This window comes from Geotrypetes seraphini, chromosome 9, assembly GCF_902459505.1.
Source record: "Geotrypetes seraphini chromosome 9, aGeoSer1.1, whole genome shotgun sequence".
Taxonomy (NCBI): domain Eukaryota; kingdom Metazoa; phylum Chordata; class Amphibia; order Gymnophiona; family Dermophiidae; genus Geotrypetes; species Geotrypetes seraphini.
Window position 1 is genome coordinate 93,795,281 of NC_047092.1, and position 15,405 is coordinate 93,810,685.

The 15,405-nt window shown below is 44.8% G+C and overlaps 1 protein-coding gene across 1 annotated transcript in view; it reads left to right on the top strand.

Annotated features, from left to right (window-relative positions):
• STAG1 (stromal antigen 1) overlaps positions 1–15,405 on the top strand; it is a 2,074,316-nt gene that overhangs the window by 1,642,995 nt on the left and 415,916 nt on the right. Inside the window, 1 exon segment of the mRNA XM_033958034.1 lies at positions 8,193–8,367. Within this exon segment, the coding sequence (XP_033813925.1) occupies positions 8,193–8,367 (175 nt within the window).

The window sequence follows — 15,405 nt, forward strand, 5'->3', positions numbered from 1 at the left end:
AATGTGACATTGGACATGATATACTTTCAGATTGACAAACTAAAAAGTGACAAATCCCCTGGACTGGACGGAATTCACCCGAGAGTATTAATGGAACTTAAGGTGGAAATTGGCGAACTATTACAATCCGTAGCTAACATGTCAATTCGAACAGGGCAAATACCAGAAGACTGGAGGACAGCAAATGTCATCCCAATTTTCAAAAAAGGTTCAAGAGGTGATCCAGGAAACTACCGACCTGTGAGCCTCACATCGGTTCCTGGGAAGATAATTGAAACAATAATTAAAGACAGCATTGTACAACACTTGGAGGACCACAACCTAATAAGGGATAGTCAACACGGATTCAGGAAAGGGAAGTCTTGTTTGACAAATTTACTACAAGGTGATGCATCTAGGAAAGAAGAACAAAGAACACGAGTATAGAATGTTTGGGGTAACATTAGCAAAATGCGAACATGAAAGGGATTTGGAGGTACTGATTGACAGAACCCTAAAGCCATTCGGTCGCAATGTGGCGCGGCGGCATAAGAAAGACAAAACAGAATTGTTGAGCATGATTAAGAATGGATCACGAGTAGATCTGGAAGAAGGCATAATGCCACTTTCATAGAGCAATGGTCAGACCACACATTAGAAATACTGGTGACCAACACTGGTCTCCTTACCTTCAAGAAGGACGATAACTCTGTTGGAGAAGGTGTCAAAGGCGAGCCACAAAACTAGTCAAAGGAATGAAACAATTTGGAGCTACGAAGAATGCCTCAGGAAAATGGTACTGTTTAACACTTCGAGAGCAGAAGAACTGAGAGGCGATTTGATATAGACTTTTAAAATATTAAAGAGGATTGATAAAATTAGACCAAGAAGCAGCATTACTAACATTTTCAGATGTGACACGGACAAGAGGTCACATCCTGAAACTGTGTGGCAGCAGGTTCAGGATAAATGTCAGGAAGCTTTGTTTCACACAACGAGTGGTGGGCGCTTGGAATTCTCTTCCTGAGGATGTTGTGGCGGAGACTACTCTTCAGGGTTTCAAGCGCAAGTTGGATATACACCTTCTTGCAAATCATATTGAGGGATACGGTAATTTCAGGTCTTCATAATAGAGAACCTAAATGGGCCGCCGCGTGAGCGGATCGCCGGACTTGATGGACCTCGGTCTGATCCGGTGAAGGCATTTCTTATGTTCTTATACTCAATAAGTAGGCTTGATATGGGATTAGGAGGACAAATAAGCTAACCCAACCCCAACTAACAACCTATAGAGGCATGTGTCACAGTATAACTCAGCAATTCTATAAGGCCATATATGCAATATTACTATAAAAGAATAATGGTGATAGATTATTAATTTATCGTTTGTTCAAGCAAAGAAGGTGCTATACCAAGACTCTTAATAACTTTTCATATCCTGATCCACATGGGGCATTAGTGTAGGTGTAGGGAGTCCTTATTTCAACATTTGAGATAGTTCAGGCAACTAAGCATCTGCAGGGGTTCATAATCTGATCTGATATTCAGGATGTGGAGCAAGTTCACAGTAAATATGGGTGGCTAACATTTTAATATACTTTCTTTTATGGTTTCGTCCTGTCATGTGTATACTATATCCTAAAGGGATAAATTAACTAGTTAGAATATTTCCATGCCCTTCCAAAATAGCTTGGATCAGTGCAGGCTCGGCTGGGTCCAGACGCCATCAGGTTATACTCAAGGCCAGGGTGAAAGTCCAGGTAACTTACGTCATCATCCTTCAGCTGGGCTCGTTACTGCTTCTTCACTGCACTTTTCCTCAACTTAGCAGCAAGAAAGGAGATGGAAAGAAAATAGCTAGGGAGTGATTGTGGGAGTCAAAACAGGATGAAAAATGCAATAAAAGTCATATCAAGTAAAACATATGAATCTTGCAATAGGGCTGTTAGAAATAAATACAGACCTGACCCTCCTCCACCCCCGGTAATGGCATCGGTGATCGACCCCCGTGAAGAGGGACCTCAGGAGCAACTGAGTGTGGAGGCGATACCATTGCCGGTAACTCCAGGGGGAGCATCTTTGGAGGAGATAGCACTGCAGACAACTGGTGGTGAGCTCAGGGGAGGAGAGATCCGGGAAGTCAGGAGGACACCCGAGCAAGAACTTCCTCAGTTGCCAGAGCTCAAGCCTCTTGTCAAGCTGGCAGTGGTTACTTTGAACTCACTGTGGGGAGCCATAGAAAACTTGCAATTGGTATGTTCCGGTTTCATTTCCCTTATGGCTAATGTTTCAACTAAAGTTAAACAACTTGAGACTGATATACAGGATCAAAAAGAGAAGATGGGGGAGATCCAGAAGACTATGACGGATATAAAATCTTCAACCAAACAGCAAGTATTGGATAAAACTTTTCTTCTGCGTAAAATAGAAAATCTGGAAAATCAAAATAGGAGCTAAAATCTAAGGATTTAAATTTTCCTATACCTAAATTCAAAACACCTAGGGAGATTTTTAATGATTTTCTAACTTCAACATTGAAAATACCGGACGGGCATCTGCCCCCTTTACAGAAGATTTATTTTTTGAAAAGAACACTAAGAGAGCTACACGTAACTACAATATTGGAATCATCAGATATTGAATTAACAGGACGGGCTACATTAATAGTTTATTTGGTTTTTCACCAAGATAAAGACTCAATTTTGAGGCTTTATTATAATTTAACAACAAGTTTCGCTATTTAGGAGAAAGAAATATTTGTATATCCTGATGTTTCCAAATGGACACAATTAAGAAGAAAAGAATTCTTAGGTTATCGTGATAAAGTGATTTCATTGGGTGCTTCTTTTCAGTTAAGGTTTCCATGCAAGTGTTTCCTATTGTATCAGGATAATAAGTATATATTTTATGATCCTGATCAGCTGCGTTTCTTTTTAGAAGGGAAAGGGATTTCTTTTGCACCCCAGTGAAGGATAAAGTAATTCAAGTCTGTAATTAAAGCTGAAGTTAATGCTCTAATTTCCTTAATAATATTAATAAGTTGTTTTCTTTCCTGGAAGAATTTCTTTCTTGCCTTCTCTCTCCAAATTTGAGGACTATGTATTAAGGTATATTATTTCACAGCCATTTTGGCTTAATTTAATTTCTAAATCCATCAGTGAATTGGATGTATCAATTTCAGTTAATTTCCTGTTAAGCACATTTTTGTACTTAAATGAAAATCAATAAATAAACAAATAAAAAAAAAGAAATAAACACAAACAGATGAATATATATATATATATATATATACAGTGGTACCTTGGATTACGAGCATAATCCGTTCCAGGAGCATGCTCATAATCCAAAATGCTCGTTTATCAAAGCGAGTTTCCCCATAGGAAATAATGGAAACTCGCTTTGATGCGTTCCCCCCCCCCCCCCCCGAGAACCGGCATTGCTCCCCTCGAAGGCCCCCCCCCGCGATCAGGCACCCCCCCTGCCTCGAACTGGCACCCCCCCCCCGACACGCCCCGACCCCCCCCCCGACACGATTGGGCACCCCCCCGCCACGATCCGACCCCCCGCCACGATCCGACATGCCCCCTGATACAATTGGGCACCCCCCACCGCTTCTTACCCTCATCTGGGCACTCTTGAAAATCGGCTTCCTCCTCTGCTGGGCCTTGAGCATCTGAGCATGCTCAAGGCCTGCGAGTTCACGTTCACGAAGGTCGTCCTGTCCTTAGTAGCAACAGTCAAGAAGTCTTCACTGATAAGTCTTAGGGTTTCCTAGGCACTTATCAGATTCCTTCTCTGGTAGCAAGGTCCTTCCGCTGGGGCTCATCCATCGTCAGGGTTTCATATATGGAATGTTTCATATGATGTTTCAAATAGCATTAGTCCATGATTGTGCAAATAAGTCATTAATAGACATCAAAAGGGTGCAAACACGGATTTTCATGTGGCAAACAGCTTCCTCTGATATGGCAATTGTATTTGTGAAGTGATTTGCAATTAATAAGGCAGAAATATCTGTACTGTATATGTCATTTAATTTGTTTCCAACTATACCTGAGTAATATTACTAACAGGATAAGTACAGCATTAAAAGATGAAATACAAAAGAAAACAAAAACTTGTCTGCTTTAATTAAAATAGGCTGAGGTCTAATATATACATTGGCTGAATCATATTTGTCAGCCTAAGGGAATTATAGTTACAATGGCATATGATGTTAAAGAGTCAAACCCAAATAAAAGGATGGCTAAGCTATAGCCTTAAACATATTAACACATAGGTTATATTGAAACATGCTGAAGCAAAGATGATAAAACCTAAATATTAAAATAAAATAGGATTTATGTGAGAAATGTCCTTCCCATGGAATTCTAGCAAATCATGGGTACAATTTTGTTTAGCTCATAATATATTTCACTAAGAAACCAAATAAAATAATACATATTGTTTAAAACTAGACAAACAATTTTTCTAACAAGCCGCTTTGGTATGTGGTCACCAGGAGTGCAGTATATAAGAACTTCTGGTAAGGTGGGGAAAACCCAGCAGCAGACACCTCCCCCATGTCTCCCAGAAGCAAGAGGCCATAAGACCTGGGTACCGTCCGGCCAAGTAGGTCATCAAGAAAAGGATGAACCTGGAGCCACAGGGCCGAATGGGGACACTCCAAAAACATATGTACCAGTGTGCCCGTCACCCTCCAACAATGAGAGCAGGTAGCATCGGCCCACAAACCCATGGCCTGTCATCTAGCCTTAGAGATATAAGCCCGATGCAAGATTCTATATTGCATCTTCCGGAGGTCCATAGAGCCCGTGAATTGAATAAGGTTAGTAAAAAGGACCAAAAATTGGGTCTCATTATAGTCAAGGGCCAAATCACGAGCCCACTGAGCCGAAACCCTATGCAGATAAGAGGTAGGAAGAGCAGTTTTGAGGAGCCTATACCAGGTAGCTAGAGTATTAATCTGAGAAGGTAAAAAGGCCAAACAAGTGTCCAATTTACCAAAAGCCCACTGCTCACCCCATTTTCATATTAGGGAAAAATAGTAGTGCCTGGCTTGCAAGTAAGCCCAAAAATGCGTGGCCGGAAGGTCCCAACGGGACTGTAGTTGTTGTAAAGTGGGGAAAGTCCCCGCACCCTCAGCAGAGAGATGTCGCACGCTGACACAGCCCCGGGACTCCCATAGGTGAAACCCCGATGTACCCATTCCCGGAAGGAAATCAATATTACCCAACAGGGGCAAGAACGGAGCCCTTTTGTTACGCCACAGAAAAGAAAGAAGAAGAGACCGAAAGGCTTGGGCATCTTTATTCAGGATCCAAAGTGGGATCGTTTGAAGCGGATATAAAAGTTTCTGCATATGAACCATGTGAATAACGCCGCTCTACCCCATAGAGAAAGCGGCAAATCTTTCAACTTCTCACAAAGGTGACGGATAGCTTCAATGTGATGGAGAACATTATACTTATAGAGGAGATGAGATTGGGTGCTCAAATAGACTCCGAGATAGCGCATGGGTTTCCGGACCGGGGGGATGGGAAGAGCATCATGCCACAGCTCATGTCTATGAGAAGCCAGGGACAAGAGTTCCAACTTAGCACAATTAACCCGAAGGCCCGATATGGTCCCAAAGTCTCTGACAAGAGAGAGAGCCTTCGGTAAGTGTAGAGGTGCTTTTTCCAAGTATAACAAAATGTCATCCGCAAATAGATTAATGCGACTCTCTTTGGCTCCAACTTTAATACCAAGAATGAGAGAATTGGAACGAATCTTAACCGCCAACGGTTCGATAGCCAGAAGGAAAAGAAGCGGGGACAAGGGGCACCCCTGTCTAGTACCTCGCTCAAGCAGAAAGGGCGAAGTGAGGTGTCCATTAACAAGAAGCCTAGCCTGGGGCAAAAAATAAAGACTGCGCACCCATTCCAGAAATGCGCCCTCCAACCCATATTGACCCATAACCCAAAAAAGGTAGGACCAAGAGATGCTATTGAACGCCTTCTCCATGTCAAGGCCCACAATAGCCACCTGATTGTCCCCCCCCCCCTTGCGAGAATAGATAGCCATCAAAGCCCTCATAAGATTCATGAAAACATATCTTCCAGGTACAAATCCCGCATGATCTTCATGAATAAGAAGGTGGAGATAGGCGTTCAGATGCCTAGCAATCAAGGCGGCGAGCAATTTTGTGTCTTGATTGAGAAGCAATATGGGTCTGTAAGAACCCACCTGAGACGGGTCCTTGCCCTGCTTGGGCAACAAAACAACGTGCGCCAGATTAAAGCGGTCCACCCCCTTCTGGGCATGCAAGGAATTAAAAGCATCCGCCAAAGAGGGGGAGATGACGTCGGACAAAATCGAATAATATTCGGGCCCATAACCATCGGGCCCTGGAGATTTAGTTAATTTAAGTGCCTTAATACCCATCTCCACCTCAAGGCGATCAATGGGAGCATTCAGGGCCTGAATCTGGGACGGCTGAAGCTTCGGGAGAAGGACATCCCTAAAAAAGTGGTCCCGATTCGCATCCACAGACGGCCGACTAGCATACAGATCCTTATATTACGTCACAAATTGTTGTTGGATGTGTGCCTCTGTCGTATAGGTGTGACCCTGTGGATCAGTAATAGCCGTGATGACTTGACGCTTGCGATAGGGGCGGACCAAGCTGGCCAGCTACCGGCCAGCTCTTCCCCCCCCCACCGATGTAAGTTATAACAACGAAAATATAGGTCTCTCTCCGCCCGCTGGGTGAGAATCGCATCTATCTGTTGTCTAAGAGCACGTATGCGGATACGATCAGCATCCTGCAAGGTCCCCTGGTGGCGCCTCCATAACTGCTGCAGCTCGCCCGATAACAGCAACAAATCCGCTTCCAATTTCTTTTTCTTCCCAGCGACATATGCTATAACGAAACCACGCAGGACCGCCTGGAAGCCTCCCAGAAGAGACCCGGATCAAGGTCAGAAGCATAGTTGGTACTATAATAATCCAGCCACTTTTACCGCAGGTATCTACGAAAAGCAAGATCTTTAAACAGGTATCCTGGGAAACGCCAAGTCCGATCAGAAGAATCAGCGGTGATTTGCGAGGCTCATCTTCTATTTCCTGCCTGCACTGCCGCAGCATATAGCCGACCGGAAGTCTTCCCCGATGTCAGCGCCTACGTCGGAGGGAGGGCTTAAGCAAACCCAGGCAGACAGTGAGACACTTTGGTAAGAATGCATACCCATGTTAATTTCTTAAATGCTTTCCTAAGTGCAGCTCATTCCTGCTCTTCATTCAACACTGCTAATTAATTATTATACCCTTTCCAACAAGAACTATTAATAGTTTCATGACTTGGATGTGTCAGGTTGAAATTACTAAGTTTATTATTCTTCATTATTAATTGATAAGCATTAGTATATTAACTTATTACTGTTCTATATTTTACTACCCTTTAAACCAGTGTTTTTCAACCGCCAGTCTGTGGACCAGTGCTGGTCCGCAAAAATCTCCTGTGGTACACGAAGGACCAGTGCCCCCCGCAAGCACAGAGTTAAAAAGGTGGCTCACTGCAAACGCCTCGTGAAACAAAAACACCAGTGCAGCCATCCTCTGACACCTCCAGGCAGCGCCAGGGCCGCCAATGGGGAGCTCACATGAACCGATGGGCAACTCTGGGTCAAAGGCCACTGGAGAGCTGGAGGTGGGCGCCATGCGGCGAGTCTGCTGGCTGTGCTGCCCAAAGGCATCCGCTGTGCATGCACAGAAAACTACCACCTCCCCGACCTGTGCTCTGCTCTTGGTCCTCCCCAGAAGGAGCAGAAGGTCCCCCTGCTCCCAGACCAGGCCAAAAGGAATGAGAATCCCGCTGTTGCAATATGTGGCACGAAACCGGAGCAGCAAGACAGAACGCGAGACGCGACCTCCGAAGCCTCCTAATAGGAAAAGTCACTTTCCTCCCCCCCTCCCCCATCTCCCTTGCCAGTCCAGTAACCCAAGTCCACACCAGCACTCCTGAACCAACGGTCCGCAAAACAATTCCTCCATTTCTGCCGGTCCATAGGTACAAAAAGGTTGCAACAGACTGCTTTAAACCACACATACTCAGTGAATGTTATACTCCTATATACAGCTACATATGAAAAGAAAGGTCAATTTTTAAATTTGCAGTTTGTTTTTGCTCTTTGGATGTTTTAAACTAAATATGGATATGACTTTATTTCTAGGCCTTCATGCTTCTCTGTGATCTCTTGATGATATTTAGCCATCAGTTAACTACAGGAGGCAGAGAGGGTTTTCTGCCTCTGGTGTTCAATCCAGACTTGGGGCTTCAGTCAGAGCTTCTCAACTTCGTGATGGATCATGTCTTCATTGACCAAGATGAAGAGAATCAAAGCATGGGTATGTTAGGACAGGAATTGTATTTGCTTATTCTGTCTTTTAGTTTCAGTAGAAAAGTATTTTAAAAATTATGTATAGTTTTGTATTTTTCCAGTAGTAGAGAGAAATTACATGCTTGATCACTAGAGTTACCATATTTGTGAAGACAAAAAAATGAGAACACATTCTACCCATTTCCTTGCCCCCCCTTTCTATCCTCTATAACCTTTGTTTCTTTCTCTCATTTCAACCCCCCTCTCCTGTGTGTGCTTCTTTATTTCTTTCTCTCTCTCTCCTTCTAACCCCCAGCCCCCTTTTGCTAGTGCCTCTCTCTCTCTATTTCCAAACTGCTTTCCTGCTGTTCCTGTCTCTTCTCCCATCCAGCACTATCCCACACCATGCTCTTTTCTTCAACACTCTCTCCTTTCAATAATGCTTCTCCAGCCCTCCCATCAATGCTGTTTCTCCAGCTCCCTCCCCTCCCTCCTCCGATGCTGCTTCCCTTCATGACCTCTCTAGCTCCCAACTCACCCACCTACCCTCCTCTCTGGCCTGGATGCTGTAATTTAATCTTTGGGCAGGCGGCAGCAGCAGCAACGAGGTAAGCTGCTGCTACTGGCCTGTCCCGGGAGCTGCCTCTCTGCAAGTACCGCCTAAGCGGGAACAAGAAGCCGCTGCAGAAAGGCGGCTTCCAGGGCAGGCAAGCGGCAGCAGACTTACCTCTTTGCTGCTGCCACCTGCCCTTAGATTAAATTATGGCAGTCAGTTCTGGGGAGGAGGCAAATGGAACCAGGAGAGCCATTTAAAAAAAAAAAAAAACCTGTCCAGACACAGGGACAGTCCTTGAAAAAGAGGATATATCTGGGTTTTCTCAGATGTCTGGTAAGCCTAATGATCACCGTAGTTGATAGCAAAGTGATTTAAAATTTAGCTCATGCCTTTTGTAATTTTGGCTCAAGGCAAGTTGCAATTAGGTACAGTAAGTATTTTCCTGTCTACACTGGTCCAATGTAAGACCAATGTAGACAGGAAAATACTTACTGTACCTAATTGCAACTTGCCTTGAGCCAAAATTAGTAGAGGGTTAATGAGTTGCCCAAGATCACAACAGGAGCTGCAATAGGGTATGAACTGGGCTTCTTTGATCTCAGCTTTCTACTCTAACCACTAGGCTGCTCTTTAGCTCCTTAGATAAAATTTAGGGCAATTCATGGATTTTTTTCAGTGCAAAGAAAATTTTAAACTACCAAACTATTTGAATAGTATTTTACCAAACTTACAAGATGCTATCTCAACTTAGCAAACAAGATATATTTTCTGACATAAATTATTCCGCCCTCCCCTCTTTTTAACAAAGCTGTGCTAGCGGCTACCACTGCAGTAACTACCCCAAAGCTCATAGGGATTTAAAGGGCTTCAGGGCTTTTGCCGCGTGGCAGTCGCTAGCACAGCTTTGTAAAAGAGGGGGTTTGTTAATTTGTTTTAGCAGGATAATAATCTAAACTTGTTTTGCCTGACTCCTGTGAATTCTCATGACATTCAGGAAGCCGCTTTGTGCTGAGCATCAGCGCCAAAGTGCACTCCTACTCAATACCACTCAACGGCTAAAGCCAGAACTCGCAGTAGTGACCGACCGGGTTAGCAGCAGGGTAGGAGCGTGGAAAGCTCGCTACTGCCCGCTACACCTCTGGCCACCAGGGATTCCAGTGGCAGAGAAGATACGATGGACAGGGTAGGGAGGGGGGACCAGAGTGAGATCCTGGGAGGGAAGGGGGCTGTGTGCAGTGCCCTGGCAGGGAAGGGGCTGGGTGCACAGCCTGACAGGGGAGGAAGGGGGTGCTGGATGCAGATCCTGGCAGGGCACTTGAATATTAAGCCACCCGACTTATATTCAAGTCGATCATTTTTCCTCCTTTTCGGGGGAGAAAATAGGGGTCTCGACTTATATTTGAGTATATATGGTATTCAGAGAACTGGTATCAACATAAGTCTTGAAAAGTTTTAATTAAATCTAAGAACCAACAGCTGAGATCACTCTCACTCCTTCCCCACTCCTCCAACATTATCCACCAGTGATTTTTCGAGGGGAGGGGCGGAATCCTCTTCTAGATAAGCAGTGCAATAGGTAAGACATTCTAGACAAGTGGATTATCTTCCAATGGCTGCAAGCCATCTGCAGATGGAATCCACTCTGGATTTTTTTCTCTGACCCTTCTGTGCTTCACTGAGAGCTCTACTGCCACCTGTAGTTTTCCCCTTCTGCACTTGGGGTCGAAGAGGTATTCCCAGCATGAGGTAGTGATTCTCTGATTCCAGCTACTGTAAGAGAGCTGAGGCAGGCTACAGCACATTTGCAGCACAGGTCACAGTGAGTAAAGCTGTGAGATAGATCGGGGAGGGGGTTGAATTTCAGTTTTAGAAGTTTCTGCATGTCCCCTTGTATTCCCCCACCTGAAAAATGCTAAAATCACCATTTGTGTACTTTGCCAAAGGTGAAAAATATCTCAATTTTGGTGTGAATTTCTTAACAGCAGCCATCTTGAATTTTTAGCGATCTTTTTTTCAAAAGCCCCCTGCACTTCCAAAACTGAAGCTTTTGCCTCAAATCTTGTTGAGATGGAGTTCATGAGCTCATCTGATTCAAATTCTTGCCAGGATTGTGCATTTTTACAAGATGGGAATAGGGCTTTTACCCATTGAGCCATAGCAGCTTCCTGGATTGTGCATATTTAGCATCTTCAGAGCAACCTTTCGCCGCTTTGCACTCCAGGAGAGGCAACATTGCCATGCTTAACCTCTCCCCTGTCTAAGCAAGTGACTAAACGGGTGGCTGTTTCTTTTTTCAGGGCTCAGCAAGGCTGAAAGTACCACACAAAGGACGTGGATGCCCTGCAACCCATGAAATGAAAGGTCAAGTCATCTAAGGGTGACTCTACCCCATCAGGGTCCAGAGGCCTCAGAATTTTTTTAAATTCATGTGGAATTCCTTTCAGGATAGCCGTACTTATCCTGTGCAGACCTGCTCTACCTTGGACTTGTCTCTCAACATTTTTTCCTTTTTAGGCATGTCCTCTTCTCTGTCAGCCACTGTTCCTGAGTTAGGTGACCCTGATTTGGGTGATGCTGATGATTAGCTTGCGGACCCCTTGTTTTCCAGTGATGCTTTTCCCATGGTGGGGGGCTTGGGACAGTATGCCGGATCTTCGCATCCTTTTCTGGCTTTAGAACCTGGGGACAATCCCATGGTTCTGAGTTTAAGTCTGCTGCTTTACCTGCTCTCATATCAGAGACTGCAGGAGTTGAATTTAGTCACTCATCCAGCTCTTTCTGCTTCCTCCTCTCTACTTTGTGGAATATGAGCTCAATCCTCCGCTTTTCCCTAGCATCTGGATATAAGCATTCTGATCTTGGAGCAATGGGATTCTCCAGAAGGTGCTTTCTAGAGAATGACATGGTGACAAAATTCATCACCGTTCCCGTCCCCGCGGATAACTGCGGGAAACCATCTTCATGTCATTCTTTAAGGAGAGAGGGAAGAATCAGAGTATGAATGGCCACAACCACTGACCCGCAAGCTTTGCTCTGAAGAATGCTGGTGTAGAAGGACTGAGGTTGAAATAGACACTAGAAAATGAATGACAAGGGATTATTTCCCACGGTTATCCGCGGGGACGGGAATGGTGATGAATTTTGTCACAAGGTGGCGAGGGCTATGTCCCATTTGTACCCAATAATGCAAGATCAGCCTACAGTGGACTGTTTGGTTGTACAGGTGACTAAACACCCCTCCCCAGTGAGGGTGGTGTGGTGCTCAGGGATATGCAGGACTGCTGTATAAATGTGGTTCTCAGGATATTAAGAACATAAGAACATAAGCAGTGCCTCCGCCGGGTCAGACCATAGGTCCATCCTGCCCGGCAGTCCACTCCCGCGGCGGCCCAAACAGGTCACAACCTGTCTGCATCACCAGAAGGGGCTCCCTTGCCACCTTGGTTTCTCATTTAAGTCCTATCTTCCCATCGTAGTCCTAACCCTCCGGTCTTGCACATGCACGACCTGTTGGGTTTCTATACTTATTACCTGGTTAGCTTTCTATACCTGTGTTACATCCCAGCACCTCTCTCAGTATCCCACGATCCCTTTATTCCTCAGGAATCCGTCCAATCCCTGTTTGAATCCCTGTACCGTACTCTACCGTATTCTTTGTGGTAGCGGCTTTGGGAGTCAAAGCTGTCTTTGTAGCATCCTTTGACAAGCGCACTGTGTACCCATCAGGCTATATGCTGGAAATGAAGACGAAAAGCTTACAGGATTGACGGTCAGTTTAGAGGAGATGTGTAGGCAGATTGATAGGCTTAAGAGTGATAAATCCCCGGGACCAGATGACATCCATCTGAGGGTCATCAAGGAACTGAAAGGGACCATAGCTGAACTGCTTCAACTAATAGCCAATCTGTCGATCAAATCGGGAAAGATTCCAGAAGACTGGAAGGTGGCAAATGTTATGCCAATCTTCAAGAAAGGTTCAAGGAGAGATCCGGGAAACTGCAGACCGGTGAGTCTGACCTCGGTACCTTGAAAGATGGTAGAGGCACTGATAAAGAGCCTCATCATTGATCACCTTGACGAACATGGGCTGATGAGGACCAGTCAGCACGGTTTTAGCAAAGGCAGATCATGTTTGACGAACTTGCTGCACTTCTTTGAAGGAGTAAACAGGCAGATAGACAAGGGTGACCTGGTCGACATTGTATATCTGGATTTTCAGAAGGCGTTCGACAAGGTCCCACATGAACGACTACTTCAGAAAATTGCAAGCCATGGAATCAAGGGTGAAATACTCACGTGGATTAAAAACTGGCTGGATCATAGGAAACAGAGAGTGGGGGTTAATGGACAATACTCGGACTGGAGGAGCGTCACCAGTGGGGTGCCGCAGGGCTCGGTACTTGGACCCGTGCTCTTCAACATCTTTATAAATGATCTGGACATTGGTAGGACGAATAAGGAGATTAAATTTGCAGACGATACGAAGTTATTCAGAGTTGTGAAGACACAGGGGAATTGCGAAGATCTGCAACGTGACATAATCAGGCTCGAGGAATGGGCATTGACATGGCAGATGAGGTTCAACATGGATAAGTGTAAAGTGATGCATGTAGGTAACAAAAATCTCATGCACGAATACAAGATGTCCAGGGCAGTACTTGGAGATACCTCCTAGGAATGAGACTTGGGAATTCTGATCGACAAGTCGATGAAGCCGTCCCTGAGTTTTGTGGGAGGTTTTTTAGGGGTTTTTTTTTTTTTTAAACTTTTAGGAGAGCGTCCATGGGCCATTTTTGGTGCGATTTTTTTCTGGTGGTGGTCATCTTGGATTTTAAATTATCTTTTTTTCTAAAGCTTCCATTTGCCTCAAAACCCCTCAATTTAAATCATCTCCAACCTGCTGATAACAACAAACAACTTCAAATCTTTTTGTAAAGAAATCAAAACCCAACTATTCAAAAAATTTATCCAGATGTCCTAACTCTAACCCTGGAGTCCCCTTTGTGTAATTCCCTCAACTGTAATTCACCAATCTTCTTGTAATTCTGGAAATGTCCAGATGTCTCTTTTGTAATCCGTCCAGAACTGCAAGGTACGGGCGGAATAGAAGTCAGTAATGTAATGTAATGTAATATCATGCCAGTTTGCGCTGGATGGTTGGCTGAAGAGCATTCGTGTATCACGTGTTATGGCACATGCGAGGGAAAGCCAGAAGCCTTGGGCTTAGCTTTCTATTAATCTTTTAGGGCTAGGGAACTTCAAGGGTCTGAGTGATATGAAGAAAATCCCTTTCAAAGTTCTCAAATAGCGAAGGCACAAAATGCAAGTGCATGGACACTGCAGAACCCAAGAGAAGCCAGTCTGAGGTCCTGCAAGGTCCTTGGGTGCTTCCTGTCCAAGAATTTACCCCAGAATTTATGAATCTTGTGTGGAAAGCTTATTTGATGAGCTTGGTCTGCACTGCCATGCCTGGAGGCGTACCAGTATCGGACGAGGAAGATGCCTCTTCAGGCGGTCTCTCCGCCATGCAGGAGACAGGCTCCCAGCCTGTGCAACCAAGTGGAGCAGGACTGGGAGGATTGGAGATCAGATTCCATACCTTTATTGTCCAAAGACTCAGCTTCCTTTCTGGAGGATTCCAGTTTTATGTTAGGGACTGGGAGTCAAGAGGCAAACATTGCTGTCAAGCAGGGAAACGATTTGTCAGTGTGGTGACTGTTCAAGTCGGCTACTGTCCACATGTCATTACAGATATGCTCAGGGAGTTGAAGTTGGAGTCTCGGTAGCCATCCACCTCACAATGCATAGTCATGAATGGCACAAATACTCAGACCATCTTTTTTCCCTTACATCCAGACATCACTGAACAATAGGAGATTCAGGTATACTCCCTGAAGGTGGCCAAGACTATATCCATACTTTACCTATGGTTCTGGAATTGCAGCAGCTGTTTAGTCAACCGAAGATGGATTCTACGGTGGCTCAAGTAACTAAACATACCTCCTTTCTTAGTGAGGTTGGAGTGATGTTAAAGGATGCGCAAGATCGCAAGGTAGACATATAAGAACATAAGAATTGCAACTGCGGGTCAGACCAGTGGTCCATTGTACCCAGCAGCCGGCTATATTTTAGGAATCAAAGTGGTAGTAGCAGCCTCATTTGTCACATGCTTGCCCCAACCAGGTTTAAGATTAAGGCAAAGTCCGGCTGAGAAGGATGTTTACCCCCAGCTGGTACTGGAAGGGGGGTAGATTATGTGGCAGACACTCTATATGACATTATTAGAGTCATGATCAAGGTGTCAGCATATTACAGTTTCTGTCTGCTACATGCTCTGGATCAGACAATAGGCGGGCGTGTCAGCCTCCAAAGCTATCTTAAGTAGACTGCCCTTCAAAAAGCAGATGCTATTTGGTAAGGGCTTTGATTACCTTATGGCCAGCATAGCAGATTGCCACCCCAAAACTCTGTCTGATAGCAGATCTTGCTGACCTTGCTGGGGAAAGCAGA